General features: G+C 50.1%; 1 protein-coding gene across 9 annotated transcripts in view; it reads left to right on the top strand.

Moving 5' to 3' along the window:
* Window positions 1-18,477, top strand: part of CHD2 (chromodomain helicase DNA binding protein 2) — a 43,647-nt gene that overhangs the window by 1,710 nt on the left and 23,460 nt on the right. The window contains exons 2-11 of one of the 9 annotated variants that reach the window (XM_077318269.1): window positions 8,918-9,137; window positions 9,681-9,767; window positions 10,525-10,590; window positions 12,588-12,646; window positions 13,288-13,407; window positions 14,073-14,222; window positions 14,973-15,106; window positions 15,653-15,878; window positions 16,693-16,793; window positions 17,596-17,640. In XM_077318269.1, coding sequence (XP_077174384.1) covers window positions 8,918-9,137; window positions 9,681-9,767; window positions 10,525-10,590; window positions 12,588-12,646; window positions 13,288-13,407; window positions 14,073-14,222; window positions 14,973-15,106; window positions 15,653-15,878; window positions 16,693-16,793; window positions 17,596-17,640 — 1,208 coding nt within the window. Of the gene's footprint in view, window positions 1-8,917; window positions 9,138-9,680; window positions 9,768-10,524; window positions 10,591-12,587; window positions 12,647-13,287; window positions 13,408-14,072; window positions 14,229-14,972; window positions 15,107-15,652; window positions 15,879-16,692; window positions 16,794-17,595; window positions 17,641-18,477 lie in introns of all 9 variants that reach the window. The other 8 variants (XM_077318268.1, XM_077318276.1, XM_077318272.1 and 5 more) reach the window with 8 other exon arrangements.

Here is an 18,477-nt window from a genome sequence, read left to right as displayed (position 1 = left end):
AAGAAGTCATCTCTGCTGGGAACTCTTTTGAATCCTGATGTTCACATTGTTTGGATCGTTGATATTTTTCTCGGTCTGGGGTGAGGAGAAGTAGAACTCCAAACGCAACTTTTATTTTGTGCTGCTATTTAAAAAAAAACAAAAAACAAAAAAACAAATTTAGCAACACATGCTAAATCGAAAATATGACTCCTGCAACATTGATTTCTCGCTCTTTTTATTAAATCCTTTTTTCTTTTTTGAGTACCTGTAATCCTGGAACCTTTTGAGCTTCTCATTCTGAAGCTAACTTAGCCAGCAACCTGTGCTTGTGGCAGATGAATGAATGAAATCTTTTTTTATAGCCGGACTTAACCCATTAAAGAGACAGGTGTTGAAAATGACATCCTGGCAGATAAACTCTCGAGAGCAGGCTAAGATTTGAACGTGATTTCTGGACGGAGCAAATTTGGAATTTTGTCCTGGGAGTGAATCTAATCCAAAAGCTAAACAGATTTAGCTGCAATTGATGGGGTGGGGAGAGGGGATCAATGCTATTGACACACAAAGGAAACAAGCATAAGACAATGCTTGTTATGACTATGGCCCCTCCTGGAAACGATGTGACAAAAAATTAAAACAATTGACTTGGTAGAAAGTTTATCTTGAGATGAATCGTTCAGCTCCACATATATTAGTGATAGAAGAAAGCATATATTTTCTTTAAAGTGATAAGATGAAGAAGGAGAATCTGAGGCCCACCAGGCTGCAGATTTCCTGCAAAGGCTGGAGATTTGAGTTGTATCAGAATTAAGATTAGAGACAATCTCTTCTGAGATTCTCCCCCCCCCTTTTCCCCCCCCCTCTTGGGTAAATTATTTGCATAACCTCCACAGGTGAACTCCTGCTTTCTGGGTAACGGATCATATGTTCAGAGCCAGCCAATCTGCAAGCAGCCTTTACAAGAAAATAAAATACTGGTTCCTTGTCCCTCTATCCCCACCCCCTTCTTGCTATTTTTCATCCAAATATATTGATTGCTGGCAGGCCTCAGTCACATGTACTGTGGGAAACCGAATGCTCTGAGCAGCTGTATCTTTGAAGCTTCTTTTCCGAGGTCCTGAAGGTCCTAAAATATGCTCTTTTTTTTGTTTGTTTCCTGGTGGGCCCAGCAGGGAGAGGTGCTAGACTTCTGACTGCCTCTCACTTCCTGATTGAGGAGGAAGCACGTCATCAGTCTATGACATCAGGTCCTCTCTGGATTAGGAGGTGTGCCCGTCTGTGGGGGCGGGAGGTGTGTAAAATGGAGATGAAGGGCGTGTGGGCCTTGCTGTCATTCTGAGAAATCACACAGTCCTTTGACCACCCCAAATGTTTCCCATTCTTAAGGGCGCCACAATATAAACCTCAAAAGGAAGTCAGTTTCTTTGCAAATAATACATTTTGATCCTCTTGGGATGAAAACACAGCCTTGACTCTTTGCTCTTCAGCTGGAGAAGTTGGGTTAATACTTGACTAGTGAGATGTTATGGGTAGCCAACTGTTCTCCAGGCTTCAGATGCACTGGAATGGGGTAAAATCTGCACGCTTTGGTGTCCTCTCGGCACGGGATAGCATCCACACGCTCCAGGAGTCACAGGTCTCCCAGCTCTGAAGGCTTCCATAAGGACCAAAGATTCAAAGCGCTGGACTCTAGCCTATTGTGAACCTTTCAAAGACCACCGGTGTGGATTCTGAGAACCAGCTTCTATGCTGGCGCCTTCCCTAACAACATCTGTCAAGATTTGGGTTGTGATTAAAATGAAACCAAGTGGGTTATGTGAGGTCTTCACCAAGGGGCAAGTGGTGGCCACACTGGCTCTCTGCGGTGGAGAGCATCTGCATACTGGCAGGGGCTCATGGGAATTGTAGTCCATGGACATTTGGCCACCTCTGCTGTAAGGTTATGACTTAAAATACACGTACTAGAGTTCAAGCAGAGCGCCAACTTGGAGAATGGTTAAGGGCAGTGGCCTGTAATCTGGAGAACCAGGTTGGACTCCCCACCGGCTGGGTGACCGTGGGCCAGTCCCAGTTCTCTCCATGCTCTCTCAACCTCGCCTGCCTCACAGCGAGTTTTGGGGAGAGGAAGGGCAGGCGATTGGAAGCCAGAGAATCTTTCAGGTCATGAAAAGTGCGGTACAAAAAAACAGCTCTTTTCCCAATATTAAAGCTGTCTGTGAGGCCTGCAATACAGAACAGAAATCCATCTTAAAACCTAATTTAAATGTTTCTTTGGCCGAATCTATCCTTAACGTGTCACATGAAGGCCTGTAGGGAGAAGGCCAACATGACATTTCCTGAACCAGGCCTTGCCAGATGTTTCCAGCTGCAGAAGAGCCATCCCTACATACCTGTAGATTTTAGTATGGCTCACTATGAGGTTTGGCTGCATTCCTGTCCATACCCAAATCCGACAAAGCAGATTTTCCCGGGGCAGCAATCCCATTCTAGTTTGGTGACATTTACGCCAAGGTAAATCAAGTTAGGATCGGGACATTGGTTGGTGAAATGCTTTTAAGTCAACTCTGCAGGGTCGGGGCATTCATGCGCGGGGTTGGTGGGGGTGTACGTGGCGCGATGCACATAAACAAGACGTGTCCCCCAGGAAAAGCACATGCGGCAAGATTCTAGCTGTTGCAGTGCACCACAGATTAGAGCACATTGTCCAGATCCAAAACACGAGGGGCGCATGGCAGATGCAAAGCTTTGTAAACGGGGGGCTTTCTTGTGGGGCTGTTCTGCCTCGAACCCCGTCAGCCTGTGGGAGCTGACCGGTGCAGACTCTGCTCTCGAAACATGTTGCTGGCAGCCATTTTATGAAACAGCACTCTGCATGGAGGATTTTAGCTGGAAACAATGGACAAGGGGAGGGAGGGAGCCGAGGAAAGCAGCCGTCTGGCTGAGTCTACGAGCTTTGCACATCGATGGCTCGGAGGCACGCCTCTCGTTTGGGGAAGGAGACGGAGAGGCGGGTGGCGATCCACAAGGAGAAGCGGCCTGGCGTTTTTTTCACTGCAAGCCCGGCTTGCCACAAAATGGCTGTTCCTTTGTGCCGCATAGCCGAGAGACCTAGTGCATTGCAGTGTGCATGGGGGTGGGGTGGACGGGAACACCACTGCCGGAAGTGGCTGCTGGGGAGTTCAGAGGTCATCCTGGGCTGGCTGCGGGATCTGGTTGGCTGTCGGCACGCCTGGTAACAGGCGGGTCACCTCCCCGGGCTCCGTGGCAGCCGAAGCCCGGCCCCGCTCCTGACGTCAGCCCCAGACCGCCCTCCCCCCTGAGCCGCTCACCACTCTTGCCTCCCACTGGCTCGGCTTCTGCTTTCCCAGCCACAAACAGGCAGGGCTCGGAGGTGGCCTTGTGAGAAAGCATGGCTGCTTTATGCGCCTGCAAAGCCGGTTTTGGAGCCATGGGCCGTGTCTCTCCCCCTGATCTCTCGCTCTCTAAAAATAAAAAATGCAAACGGATGCAAACCGGTTCAGGGAGTCCTGTCGATGCGAGGCTTTCGCAAAGTCATCAAATGCTGGCGTGCTGCCGGCCGCTTTTGAAGCATCCGTCCACCCTTGGGGTGCAGCGTCCCTGGTGCCAAGCATAGGTCTTCTCATGTGTCCAGCGCAAATCACTGTTTGCGCAAAGATGGCCAGGGGTTTAATTCTTTTAACGGGTCTGGGGTCAGTCCCCACTCACTCCGATCTTGCTGGCTTGGATGCTGTGCTCTGCCAGGTTTCGGTGCTCAGAGGGGCACACGCCAAGCATTTGTGCCGTAAATTACGCTTATCTAGGGGAGTGCGGCCCCCTCCTCTGGGCTTGAAGATGGAAATGGCTGAAACATAGCAGCGATTTCTGATTTCCCCAGTAAACGAGGTTAGGTTTCATCTCCCCTAGTCCTTGACCATGTGCTGGTTTGAATGCTCAGATGTCTAAAATCCCCAGTCAGAATAACTCTCACTGAACTGGAAGGTCCTTCCAAACTGGGCTACATTTGAGAGCAAACTACATTTGGTACGTAAGAAAACAGCCCAATGCTTTCACTCCTAGGTACGCTTCTACCTGACCAGCTTCCCTGGCACCTGAGCCCCGTTGTGGAAATTTGGGTCCAGGGCTCTGCCCTTTTAACGTCTGGCTCTCCACGTCCTGTCCTGGAAGAGCCTTTGAACTGGAATGGCTGGATGGAGATTTTTGGTTCGCTCGAACTCCTCTGACTCATCCCCAGATGGTCCCCTCTTCTTGCTGCTTGCTGACATCTCCAGCCGGGTTTGGAGAAAGCTTCCAAGCCCTCTCCCTGGCTGGCTTTGAAAAGCAAAACACGTGTTTTGTGTGACTGGCTATGGCAGATTTTTATTGAATTAATGTGCAAGAGCCGACCGGCACAACAACACATTTTGCCTGTTTGAGATGTAAGGATCCCGAAATGCTGAAATCGGGGTTCTGCCCCTTTAAAAAAATTCTCCTCTTCTCCCCTCCCTCCCCAGGGCTGCAAACCTCCAAATCAGATTCTCCGATCTGTTCTCGCTGTTCTCTTTCAGCAAGAGACATTTGGCTTTTGTCTTCCTCTCAGGGCAAAGAGATGAAGGATCAGTTTATACAACCCCCAAGCATTTGCCTAATTGTTTTCTTTTTTTAAGTCTTGATCACCGCTTAAACAGTAGGGGTATTTAAAAGGAGGTTTGAAATAGCAATTTGGAAATACCTTTAAAGTAGCAATAGTTGATTTAAGCGATTTGTTTTATTCCAGCTCCTTTGCATGGTTGGGTTTGCATCCCCTCCCCTACTTGTCTCTCCCTCCCGGAAATGTCCATATTAGGTGCAAAACGGAGGCATTTCCTATTGGCTGCTTGGAAGCCCCTCCTCTTGGTTGCGGGGTAGGCTTTATGGGATAAGGAGTGGAGGAGTCTGGGTAATTTAATATTTAATATATGTATATATTTTCAAGTGAAAACGGTGAGTCCCCCCGTTTTTGGGCACATTTTAATACTTGAAAACCCTGCTTATGTTTTCCCCAGAAACAGTTAAGTGCATGTGAAAGGGAGCTGAGAGGACAGTCTTTCTTTGATGAGAGCAGGGTACTTTGTGCATGCTCAGGGGCATTCTTTTCCAGCACGGATGAGGCCCTGGCATTTAAGCCAAACACCTGTGCTGGGCACCAGTTAAGCAGAGCTAGTTTTCAAATGGACAGTCTCTCCTGACAAGTTGATTCCCCCACACCTTCTTGTCTAGACAGCTTCCTCTGATGCGTGAAGTGACTCAGACTAGGATCTGGGAGACCTGGGTTCGAATCATCACTCCCCAGGCTTGAACCAGGCCAGAAGGGGCCAAACTGGCTCTCTATATTCCATGGACTACAGTCACCATGAGCCCCTGCCAGCACACACCCAAAAGCTTATACTCTGAATTAAACATGGTTGGGCTTAAAGGTACCTCTGGACTCAACGTTTTTCTGCTGCTTCTGACCCACCTGAGTCTGTCGCATGGGATAGATGGCCTAGATCTCTCCCTAAAACCTTCCTTGCATCTTCTTTGCTCAGTGGCATTTGGGACCTCCTGCCCCTCTGCCTTCAAAATCAACATTTCCCGATTTGATGGTTACTCTGGTGCAGTTTGTTCCACCCCCGCCTGTATCTTCATCAGATACGAATTGGAAAGGAAATCTCAGAGTCCTTATATCCTTTATATCCCAGGCAGAAGGTGGGAGGGATACAGAGCTACAATGGGCATGCAATGCCTCTGTGTCCTGACTCCTTTCTTTGCAAAACCTTTCTCACCTTTGGATTGGGGTATAAGGTCTCCAGCACTGCTTGTATCTGATGAAGGGAGCTCAAAAGCTCCCATCCCAAAAATCTTGTTGGTTTCCACAGTGCTGCCAAATGCAAATCCAGCTGTTGTACGACCAGCATCGCTTTCCTCTGAAAATATTTCCAAATTCCCAGAATGGATTGTCTCAACAATCCTGCCTTTTGTGTCAAGAGAGAAGGCCCGAGAGTATACAGCGGCAACCTCTTCCGAAGGAGAACAGCTCCTCTTTGTCTCTCGCTTTGGACGTCATTAATCCCATCGTGCCAATAGTAGAGATCCTGTAGAATTGTCCACTCCCCCCCCCCCCCCCGCTCACCCTGTGGCTGATTCAAATGAGGCGGGGCCAGAACAGAGACTCATGCAGAGACACAGCTGGCTGGTGAAAATCTGCGCTTGGACCACAGGGCTCCCTGAGGGGAAGACAGCAGAGTCACGGGACCAAATATTGTTCAACCAGCTCACCAGCGTGAAAACTGCAGCAAATTTCGGAAACGCACTCTAAGATCAGTTCTCTTTAAAAGTGCACTTTCCGCTCCCCCCCCCTAATTTTCGCTCACCCGCTTTCCTAGAGTCAAGAACCGCCTGTGAGTAGCCACCGGGCTGATTTGCATGGCTATTTTTTGCCTCCTTTCTGTTAGAGCTTTCACTCACTGCAAGGCTGGCTTTTGTGTCCAGTGAGGGAGAGAACCAATTTAAAATAAACTAATAAATAAATAAATAACCGCATTTTGGAGTCTGTTTCTTTGTTTGCAGAAATAACGTAATTCACAAGCCTTTCCGATAGCTGCTTCTGGCTGGCTTGGTCAGGTGAAGGGACCCGGCTCTCCAGCTTTAAACTGTTGATTTGCTGTGTTTATATCTTGCCTTCCGCCCTGCTAGGGACTCCGAGCTGTTTGTATCCTTTGCCTCGCCTTCTGCGTGATCCTGCCCATAACCCTGGTCAAGGCAAGGGTCTCTGACAGGGGTAGTCAAACTGCGGCCCTCCAGATGTCCATGGACTACAATTCCCAGGAGCCCCCTGCCAGCGAATGCTGGCAGGGGGCTCCTGAGAATTGTAGTCCATGGACATCTGGAGGGCCACCTTTTGACTCCCCCTGGTCTCTGAGACCCCTTTTTAATTAAAAACAAATTTTTAAAAACCTGGAGGCCTTGCTTTTTTAACCCTTTGCTCCAGGCTGCCATATTTCCCAAGACTCCTTCAAAAAACAAAAACAAAACTTGTTTATACCATTGGTTTCTTGTCCATTGGCAACACAAAGTAGGGTGCATTGTTCTCCCCTCCTTTTTATCTTCTCAACAACCCTGGGAGGTGGGCAGGCTACACGTGTGTGCTTCCCCCAAGGTTCCCCAGGATTCGAACCTGGGTCTCTCAGATCCTAGTCTGACACACAATGCTAGTTGTAAATAAGGCATGCTTGATCATTGGAGTAAAAACTAGGGCTTCAAAAGACCTGTGCGTTGTTTGAGTTTCACTAGACTTTGGGCTGGTCACACTTTTTCAGCCAAGGGATGCCAGCCTCCAGGTGGGGCCTGGGGATCCCGTGGAATTACAGCTCATCTCCAGCTACAGAGATCAGTTCCCCTGGAGAAGATGGCTGCTTTGGACCCCCCTAAGGCCCCCAACCTCCCCAGGCTCCATCCCCAAATCTCCAGGAGTTTCCTCTCCTCTTCCTGTGATCAGGGGGTACCTGGCCAACCGTATTTCCGCCTGGCCTGCTTTGTAGGGTTGTTGTGAGGTTAAAATGGAGGAGCGGAGAATGGCATAAACGGCTTTGGAGAAAGACAGGGTGACCGTGAGTTAAATAAACAAGAGACCAGCTGATCGGAGTCATTCTGTTTATGCTAAGATACCTGCGTTAATTTAATTTAGTGCTTTTAGACTCCTGGCGTCTCGGGTTCATTTGCAGAAGATGCCCTGCATGCTGGTCGAGAGCAGCAGGATCAGACGTGCTTTCTCTGGGTACCTGAAACCCCCCGGAAGGATGGGGCAGGAGGGACAGAATTACAGTGGCCGTCTTATTTCTGTTTAAAGCTGCTATTTAAAAAGTGGATTTCCAGTCTTCTTTGAGGGTATCTCCCCCTGCTGCCCCTCCCAAAGCCCCATCGATCCCGTTTCTCTTGCTTTCAGCACTAGGGTGCCCCCCTGCCGCTGTTCTTTGCAAGGGACGTGACACCCGAAGGAGGGTCATAAGATGGTGGAACATTATGCGCAGCAGAGGAGAGTTTTAAAATGGCTCCTGGACATTTGGCTGGGTGCCTCTGGCCCGGCTTCTGTTTCCAGAGGTGCGTTTCACTGCTGCCCTCTGCCCGTTTCCGGAGGGAAATATCTCCTCTTGCATCTTTCCCCTTCTCTTTGTGTCTCGGACGAGCCTCTTAAAAAATGTGCCTTTCGTTCTGTTTCAGTACCATCGGTTCTGCCCCGCGTGCGGGCTTGCCAAAGTGTGATTTAGGCCAAACATTTATTGCAAATGAAATAATTAACAGTCTAAAATGGGATTGCTTGATGTTGGAGAGAGAAGGGCAGGGGGCGGGGGGATGGATCTGAGTGCTGTAATTATAATTATTGTAGGAGATATTTAGCTTCTTTCTCGTGGGGATGGGAGCTCTTCTGGGTAGCTGCTCTCCACCTTTTCCTCTGGGATTTCGGGACAGAGCAGGGTAACTTACACCAGAATGGGGAATGGGCAGATCAAAGCCGGAAAAGAGCCAGGAAAGACAGATTGCCTTTGAATATTGACCCCCCCAACCAGCACTCACCTCCAAAAACGCATCATGGCTGCATGTTGTAAAAGTGCACTGATCTTATTCTTTTTGGTGGGTGGGTCGTGAGCACACCTGTTCGAGAATACGCTGCTGTTTTTCTATTAATTTCTGAAATAATTAAAAGTCAAACAAAAATTAGACCCAGTGGGGTTATGGGAAAGCTCCATTCGGTTTTCAATCCAGACCTTTTAATGCTTGTAGCAGGGGTGGCCAGACTGCGGCTCTCCAGTTGTCCATGCTGATGTCCAGATGTCCAGAAGCTGGCAGGGGCTCATGGGAATTGTAGTCCCCTCTGGCCTAGTTGTTGACAGCGAGAACCCACTCCTGTCTTTCTCCGTAGTCACTCAGCATCCGAAGAGGCCTCCGGATCAGACTCAGCGAGCCAGTCCGACAGCGAGCAGGCTACTGACCATGGGAGTGAGTCCCACAGCAGCTCGGAGACCACTGAAAGCCCCTCAGAGTCTGAGAGCGAGTCGACGGGCTCGAAATCTCAGCAGACGCCCCCCGAAGCCAAAGAGAGGCCAGCGTCCAAGAAAGAGAGGATAGCCGACGTCAAAAAGGTAGGCCGGTTGGATCCTGGCAACCTGGCCTGCAAACATCCAGGGGACGTTTTCTTACTCTGAGTCAGATCATTTTTAGAATTTGCTTAATGACTAGACCGACCCCTCCCTGCAGAGCGGGCCTGGTCCGGTTGACGACAGAAAGCTCTTTTATTCAAAGTTTAGAATCATAGGATTTTGTCATCAAAATGGTCCACATAAACAGGAGAGACACATTGTCCAAGATACACAAGTGTGGCCAAATCGTGGCTTTCTAGATGTCCACTGACTACAGTTACCATGAGTCCTTGCCAATTGGCCGTGCTGGCAGGGTTTAATGGCAACTGTAGTCCGTAGACATCTGGAGAGTGACAGCTTGGCCACCCTTCGTATATATTATATGCCCCCCTCCTTTTTTTTCTCCTGGGAGGAGTAAATAAGTGGGCTGGTTGGATAAAGGCCTACCTCGCAGGCCTGTTGTGTGAATGCAATGTACGTGGGGCAGCCCCTAAGACCTTTGCATGGAGGATGGTTAAAGAATTCAGGACTGGCTTGTTTTTGCAGATGTGGGAAGAATATCCAGACGTTTATGGGGTGAGGAGGTCGAACCGCAGCCGACAAGAGCCCTCTCGTTTCAATATTAAAGACGAGGTAAGGACGAACCGTACCGAAGGTGAAATTGGGGAGACTCCGAGGGCTGCCATATTTGTTGTCACTCTTGATGCATTTAAGCAGAAGTCAGTATTTGCATTTTGCTGGTGGAGTGGGCCCAGTCCCTGCTTTGGGCTGATCCTGGACTAGATGGCCTGTATGGCCCCTTCCAACTCTATGATTCTATAAGGTCGCCAAAGTACCGTGGGGTGGGAGGGGTGATCGGCTTCTGCTTGACTGGAAATGGGCAGCATCAGCCTCGTTCGAGTCTGGTGCCATTTAGCAAAATGCAAGAAAAAGACATCCGGGAATCGGTTGTCCGAAGTGCACCGTTCTGGGATCCAAAGGGACCGTGCAACGGGGCCGTGTTTTTCGTGCATGCAAAAATGTGTACGTGTGTTTGGTCTTTTCGTTTTCTCCCCCATTTCCTTTTGCATTTTTAGATGGTTAGTACTCCCCTCCATTCCAATGCATGAGCCGGGTTTTTCATCAGCTGCCTGAGCCATTTCCTTCCTTCCTTTTCATCCGACCCCGTTAAAAGCGACGTGGTAATGGAGCCCTCCCATTTTTGTTGTGGTCGTTTTCACCGGACGGCTTGGTTGGGGCCGGGTGGGGGGGTGGCTGGTTATTCATTTTATCGATTTCTTTCACGCCTGGGGCTCTCCCCCTCCCCCCTTGAACTCGATCTCAAAAGAGGGTAAGCCATATCTGTTTTTTTGTTTTTTTTTGTTTTCCTCCCCCTTCCGTTTTTTTGCAGATGGACAAACTGAGACTCAGGAAAGGTCAGAGTAAAACAGAGAGTGCCCAAGTTGGAAATCCAAAGGTAGGCACCTAAATTTGTATTCAAGCACCTTTAAATATAAGCGGCACCCAGTCCTCAGAAAGTGGGTCCATTTATGCTTGGGTGCCTATATATGGATTTAGGTGCCTAGGGTCAGGCACCCGGTTTGGAAGGACTGTCCCTTAGAAGTTCTCATGGCTAAGTTATGGAGAAGCGCACCCATTTCGGAGCTAAAGTCACCCTCTTGTCTCTGATCCGTATTGGTGGGACACATGATTTTGTCAAAGAAGGCGCTGTGAAGCCAGTGATCTTGGTGTCCATTCACACTCTTACCTAAAACAAGGAGCCAGTCATGGCTCTCTGGCACCTCATTTGAACAGAACCCCAAAACACTGTCTTTAAGGTCAGGGAATGGGCCTCCCAACGTTTTATGATTAGCCTCATTTTCTGACTATCCCCACCTTCCTTGGCTGCCATTTTGCTGCAGGCCGCATTCCCTGATCTTAAATTTCCAAAAGCCTCAGCAAGAGGTGGGACCTAAACTTTGGCAGAACCAGGGGCCTACATCTGAAGAGTTATGTGTTGTTGATTATTGGGCAACCGAACATCGCACTCTTTCTTCCCGGACAAGAGGAGGAGTTAGTTTTTATACCCTGCTTTTCACTCCCCGAAGGAGTCTCATAGTTTTTGTGGAGAGAAATGTTTGGCCTTAACCTAGCTGCTTAAAAAAATCCCACTTGTCCTTGTATGTTTTGCTTTTTATAATAATTTTTTAAAAGCCAGTTTATAGGAAGTGACACCGTCTGGCCACACCTCTCGGCCATGTTTATTCCCATGTTTACAGTGTGCATGAAATCACTCATAAAATAAAACGCTTGTTAAATAAGAGGTTAGTTTCATTTTTGTGAATCTAGTACCTTGCCTGGGCAAAACAAGGAAGCGTCTGTCTCAGCTGCCATAAAGCCAACTGTGTAAAGCAGTGATTCTGTTCAGGGGAAATGAGCAGCACAACCTGGAGATTGCTTGTAACTTTGGGAGATCTCCAGGCACCACCAGGAGGTTGGCAATCCTAGCGAGACCTGAGAATATATTTCGCCAGGGTCGGGAAGGGCTGCCCGGGCAAGAGGAAACCTGGGAGGAAGGGAATCCTTGCAGAAAACCACTCTGTCCTCCTGACTCCTCTCCAGGTTAAAATATATGTATATAATCAACGCCCAAGCATTCAGGAAACCTGTCCAGGGCTATCAAGAAACCCCAGGGTTGCACAAAACCCTGGTTGAGGATCTCTCTTCTGTCCTGGAAGGGGGCGTGTGACCAGGGGATCAGCCGTCCAGGAGGAAGACTGTGGGCCTGTAAATCTTTTGCATAAGGCTTGAGCAGCTTTTTTTTGGTCTCGGACCTCGGCCCATGCTGAGAAAGCCTGTGGGTTTTCCTGCCCCTTCCTTCCAAGCGATTGGGGGGTGGGGAACCCCCTTTTATTCTGGAGTTGTGGGGTCCCATGAAGCTCAGAGCTTGGTCCGCATCTGCCATGGGAGCTGTTGGGCGCTCTTGTGAGTGGCCCCAGTTATGGACCCCCGTCATGGATCGGGACCACCGCTGGCCATCCGAGGGACGTCGGACTTTCCCTCTGGGCCATTTTCTGTCCAGGAGGCGGCCCAAGGAGACCCATTTGCCGTGCTGAAGAAGAGCTTGAGTCTCCCATCAGGAGCACGTCTGGGGATTGAGCACATGTCTTTCTGCGATAATTTCCCCCACGGCTTATGCAACGTCTCACTGCAGCCCCTGTGCCGTTTCGGAGCCTGTGTGTTTGTGGGTCCGGGACCGTCTGTGTGTGTCCAGCTTGGCTTCCGTAGCTCAAACCTGGTTTCGCAGGTGCTGCTTGGAAGGTTCGTCTTGGCGAGGCACCGGTGAGCAGCGTTCCAGGAGCTCGTCCACGTCCTTCCCCGGCTGCAGCGGAAAGGAGCGCGTGGCGAGTGGAAGAGCCCCCCCCGGCTGCCTTCCGCCAGTCCCTTTGATTGTCCCTTTTCCTTTGATTCAAGGCCAGTGAGTCCGAGAGCGAGAGCCCCAAAAGGAGAAGCCAAAAGCAGGCGAAAAAAACGTAAGTCTGCGTCGGGGATATCTCTTCAGGTCTGTGTTTTATTTCTGAGACGACTCAGGTTGCTTTTAAGACGGTCTCCGGTCACCTGTGAACGCTCGAAATGTCCTGCTTCCGACGTGACTTCCACCTTGAACCACTCTTCTTTCCTCCATTTTGTTCTCACAACAACCCTGTGGAGTAGTCTTAAGCTTCCATCGCCGGAGTCAGCTGGCCGTTGTGGGTTTTCCAGTCTATGTGGCCGTGCTCTGGCAGTTTTAGCCCCTGGTGTGGGACCCACTTTTAATTTTTTACCCCCTGCCAACTCCTCCTTTAGCCTGGCTGGAGGCAAAGAGAGAAGCCGAGAGAGCTCTAAGTGAACAGCCCTAAGAGGACTGTGACTAGCCCAAGGTCGCCTAGCTGGCTGCATGAGGAGTGGGAATGAAACCTGTTTTTTTTTTCAAATTAGAGGCCGCTGCTCTAAACCACATCACCACGGGTCGCTATAAGTCAGTTTAGACTTGGTGGCTCCTTCCACACAGCTCGGGCTGGTCACGGATCTGATGAGCCGTTGCTGCCCGTTGGAGATCTGTGCTGTGATGACAAAGCCCAGCCGTGTGGGTTGATAATGATGCCCGTTCCTGCTGCTCCCCTTTTCGGTCTAGGGAGAAATGGAAGCAGGAGGGCTCCGGCGACGACGGGGAAGACGAGCAGGACCAAGGCACCAGCGCCGAAAGCGAGCCAGAGCAGAAGAAGGTGAAAGCCCGCAGGCCCATCTTGAGGAGGTGAGGAAGGCGCGGGGTGGGTCTCTCCCTTTGGGTAGCCGCAGCCACTGGCTCGGGCCCCGATCCCTCGGCCGGACCAGCTAGCCTAATGCCACGCAGGCAGAAAATCCTCTCTGGGTAAACTTTTCCATGTTGGCTGGAGATGCAAGATATGTATGCAAGTTGCAGTGGACTTATGTTGCCCCCAGCAAGGGGCTTTCAGGGCAAGTAGGAAGCAGAGCTGGTTGGCCATTGCCTTCCTCTGCAGGGTCTTCCTTGGGGGTCTCCCATCCAAGACTCCAAGGCCAGTGAGAAGCAGAGGTGGCTGGCCATTGCCTTCCTCTGCAGGGTCTTCCTTGGGGGTCTCCCATCCAAGACTCCAAGGCCAATGAGAAGCAGAGGTGGCTGGCCATTGCCTTCCTCTGCAGAGCCTTCCCTCCAAGCTTAGCTTCTGAGACCTGCTAGGATGAGGCTATACCACATTGCCTTTCCTCCTGAAGATGCCAGAAGAAACCTCTTAATGACCAATAAGCAACGTGGCAGCTCTTAAGTCCTCCATGAGAGGCCAGTCTCTTTCCGGTGTGGGCCGCCCTTAGATCTTCCCTGGGCCCCCCTTCCCAATTCTGTGCCACGGAGGCCTCGGCTTCTGCCCCCTTCCTTGGCATAAGATCTGTGATTCCTTTCAGAGCTCTGGGCAAGGCGGTGGGGAAGAAGGGCCACAAGCCCCAGCGCGGGAAGAGGAGAAGGAAAACGGAGACGTCAGAGGACGAAGATGACGATGAGGACGATGAGACCCCCAAAAGACAGACCCGGCGCCGAGCAGCCAAAAATGTCAGGTATTGGTGGGTGCAAGCCCCGAATTGGGGGCTTTATTCAGATTTCATACCCTGCTGTCATTTTATTTATTTAGATGAGATGAGAGAAAATGTCTTGTTTGCCTCTGCAGAGAGCTGCTTGAGGGGTCTGATTGATGCACAGAAAAGATTAGACCCAGAATGAGACTCCGTTGGTCTTCAAGGTGCCCCCTGGTCTCAGAGTCTGTTCTGTGACAAATCGAGGTTGCCAACTCTGGGATGGGAAATACCTGGAGCTGGGGGGTGGGAGAGAGTCTGGAGAAAGTGAAGTTTGGGGCAGGGGGGGTCCCTCAGCAGGGAGTAATGTGATAAAACGCACCATCCAGAGCAGCTCTCTTGGGATCTGATCTTGAACATCTGGAGATCTAATATCAGTAGATCTCCAGGCGCCACCTGGAGGCTGGCAACCCTGGGAACAAAAGGACTTTCAAAAGCTTTTGGCTCAGAAATCTTTTTTGGGTCTTTACGGTGTTACTAGACTTGAATCTTACTTTAATTCATGACGTCTTTGCCGTGGTTTGCCCCCCTCTCAAGTTCTGGCTAAAACCTTACGGATGAGGTATTATTAAGATTTCTGGTAACGGCAACGGGCCGATTGGGATTCTTCTCGGGAAGCATGAATAGGCCTCATTTCCCTCTCCAACAACCTGCAGGGCTGGTTTTTTTACCTTTGCTTGCTCGTCAGGAGGGAAGAGCTTTCACACCGTTTCTTCTCTGTCCTCCCCCCCCCAGCTACAAGGAGGACGACGATTTTGAGACGGACTCGGATGACTTGATCGAGATGACCGGCGAAGGGGCCGAGGAGCAGCCGGACAACAGCGAAACCATCGAGAAAGTGATGGACGCAAGAATCAGTCGGAAAGGAGGTAAGGCCTTGGCCCGGATTAATTCTTGCAAGGAAACAAAGTAGCAAAACATGTGTTTGTACACCGTTCCAGATGGTGTGGATGCCCCTGTGCATGACAATTTCCCTGCTGGTAGAGAGCTAGACCATCAAGGAGAAAAGTTTTACTCCCTAGTTTTCTATTTGGAGGCATCCCCTGGTGGTGATCTGGTTTGGAGAGTGGCTAAGTGTTTCCTGGGGGACATTTTTGCTGTGGCCAGGATCTCAAAGAATCATAGAGTTGGAAGGGGCCTCCTTGGTCATCTAGTCCAACCCCCTGCACTATGCAGGACACACACAGCCCTATTGCTCATCCATTGTCACCTGCCACCCCCTTGAATCTTCTCAGAATCAGCCTCTCCGTCAGATAGCTCTCCAGCCTCTGTCTAAAAATCTCCAAAGATGGAGAACCCACCACCTCCCAAGGAAGCCCATTCCACTGCCTGTCTTGTTCTGGAAACACAGCTTAAGCTGCTGTGACAATTGTTGCTTGATTGACACTCCCTTTCTCCCCACCCCCTCTTGACAGCCACCGGGGCGTCCACCACAGTCTACGCGACAGAGGCCAGCGGTGACCCCTGTGCCGATTTTGACCCCAAGGAGGAGGAGGGGGAGGTCCAGTACCTGATCAAGTGGAAGGGCTGGTCCTATATCCACAGCACGTGGGAGAGCGAGGACTCCTTGCAGCTGCAGAAAATCAAAGGCCTGAAGAAGCTGGAGAATTTCAAGAAGAAAGAGGAGGAGATCAAGCAGTGGTACGTCACCCTGGAGAAGTTCACTCAGAGCTCTCTCAGGCTCGCCTCCCACCCAAGTTGTCTGTTGTGGGGAGAGGAAGGGAAGGGGATTGTAAGCTGCTTTGAGACTCCTTTGAGTAGTCAAAAGCGGGGTACAACCCTTCCCCAGCTCTTTAAATCCCCCCCGCCAAATTAATTTTATTAAGAGCAATATTCCATCCACCTCAAAATAACAAATAGGTCACCCATTCAAGATTGCAAAATTTACAAAAATAAAACGATGATTTAAAAGCATATTTAATGACAAGCCCAACCCTAATTCCTATCAGCAAAATCTAGTGGATTTAATGCCTCCATCCTTATCATTTCCTCTCAAATCTCTATGTTTTTGTTCTCAGTTTAAACAAAGCATAATTTTCTTTCACTCTGTTGCCCCCGGTATTCAAACTGGGTCGATTCTTACTCTTCCAAACTTGAGCAAAATTCATCCTTGCTGCCATTTAACACATGGAGGACCACAGATAGACTTTCTCCTTCCAGTTCAGGAAGACAGATTAATAAAACTCTCTCTGGTTTCATACGAACCTCTTTTCCCAAACTTACCGGAATTCGTTTCATCACCTTCCCCCAGTGCATCTTAGCTCTAATACATCCCCACCACGTACAGCCAAAATCTGCCTTCTCTGCAAAACAAACCTCTACTTTCCTCTGCTTTCAGCCCGCTCTTTAAATTCTTTAGCCAAGTTGGTTTTTAGACCTGTGACATCGTGGGCCGGGATTCCCGCTCAGGGCCCTAGCTGCTGCCCACCTGCTCACCTGTCTCTTTCTTGGGCAGGTTAGCAAAGGTCTCCCCAGAAGACGTGGAGTATTTTAACTGCCAGCAAGAACTGGCATCGGAATTGAACAAGCAGTACCAGATCGTGGAAAGGGTGATTGGTGAGTGAGGGGGGAGACCGAGGGCATTGGGGCGGAGTGGGGTGGTTGTTTGATTTTGTGTTGTTTTGAAATCTGGGATGGGAAATAACACCTTGCCTTGTTCCGGACGGTCCGATCCCATCAGATCTCAGAAGCTAAGCAGGTTAGAATTTGGAAGGGAAGCCGCCAAGGGAGCCAGACAGGGGCAGGCCAGGGCAAACCTCCTCTGGTGCTTGAAAACTGTGGGATTGTCATAACTGCACACTTGGTGGTGCATTCCAGTGCTGGGTTGAGGGCCTCGAGTGGGTTCACGTCACAGTTGACCTGTGGAGGAGCCTTCTAAAAATCGCTTGGGTGATTCCTGGAGGACCCCAGCAGGCGTGAAGAGGCCTGTGACTCCCCGAGGCCTACAGAAATAAAAGTTCGCATCCAGAAGTTTTTGCGTGCAGGCACACTGCTTCGGATCTGGTGAAAGGTGCCTGTGCAAGGAAGAGTATTCCTTGTGTAAAACTCAGTTGATCTTCAAGATGCCCCCAGAATTGATCCTAGAGTTGGAAAGGCCCTCCAGGGTCATCTAGTCCAACCCCCTGCAGGATGCAGGAAATTCACAGCTAATTGCAACCAGCATGTTACTGTCATTTAACAGTAAATTTGAAAGAGCGGCTGGGTGAGATGAAGGTCTCTCTCTCTCTCTCTCTCTCTCTTTTTTTGAGCATGGGGAAAGCTGCAGAATAATTCGACGCTTTCTCTGGTGGTCCCTGGCATGTCTACAATGACCTTCTTTGGGTTTTTCTCCCCTCCCCTCTCCCACATTGCCCCTTAGCTGTAAAGACAAGCAAATCAGCCACAGCTGGCTCTGAATTCCCAGGTAAGGTGGCTTTTTCTTTTTTTTTTCCCCCATCAGTTTCAAGGAACTGTAATGATCCCACATTAGGGGAGAACAGATGTTGTGCGGCTAGAACTGTTCTGTGGAGTTCTGCCCATTTGCATCCATCAGAGTCAAGGGGCTAGAGCAGGGATGGTCAAGCTATGGCTCTCCAGACGTCCGTGGACTACAACTCCCATGAGCCCCTGCCATCTGGCAGGGGCTCATGGGATTTGTAGTCCACGGACGTCTGGAGAGCCACAGAGGGTAGAAATTCTCCTTCGGGTGATGCTGTCGGTGTTTGACCTGGGAAGACCCCGGCTTACCCCTCCTCTCTGTCGCCAAGTAAATGCTCTTTTGAGAAATGGGTGGTCTCAGTCGGTCAATCCGGCTGGCCTACCTTGCAGGGTTTTTGAATGGTAAACTGCAAATGAAAATGAATCCGCTTTCTGAGCAAGGCGGGAGATGGTCTTGAACGTGCGGTTGGCATGACGTATGAGGGCCGCACACCGTGACCTCCAGTTTTAGAACGCAGGTGTGTTTTCACCCTGGGCTCTCAGGCTGCAAGGTGGCTTGGGCAAACTGGACACAGTTGAGCAGCTTGAGAGAGCCAAGCCAAGGTGGACGGCGTCTCCCAGGGACGACTTCCCAAAACGGAAGTAAATCAGAAAGCCGGCTGGCCTTTGAAGTCCCTCGGTCACATCCTATTGGCCCTTCAGCATCACCTGATTTCCCAGGAGGCTCCGGGACTTTTGCCATCCTCTCCTGGCAGGGACAGCTGGCCACACCCTCCTCTGAACAGCTACTTTAGTGGTCCAGGAAGGTTTCAGGGCTTCTGGT

This window comes from Paroedura picta, chromosome 18 (genome assembly GCF_049243985.1).
Source record: "Paroedura picta isolate Pp20150507F chromosome 18, Ppicta_v3.0, whole genome shotgun sequence".
Taxonomy (NCBI): Eukaryota; Metazoa; Chordata; class Lepidosauria; order Squamata; family Gekkonidae; genus Paroedura; species Paroedura picta.
Note: the sequence above shows the minus strand (reverse complement) of the source record. Positions and strands in the feature narration are given on the sequence as shown.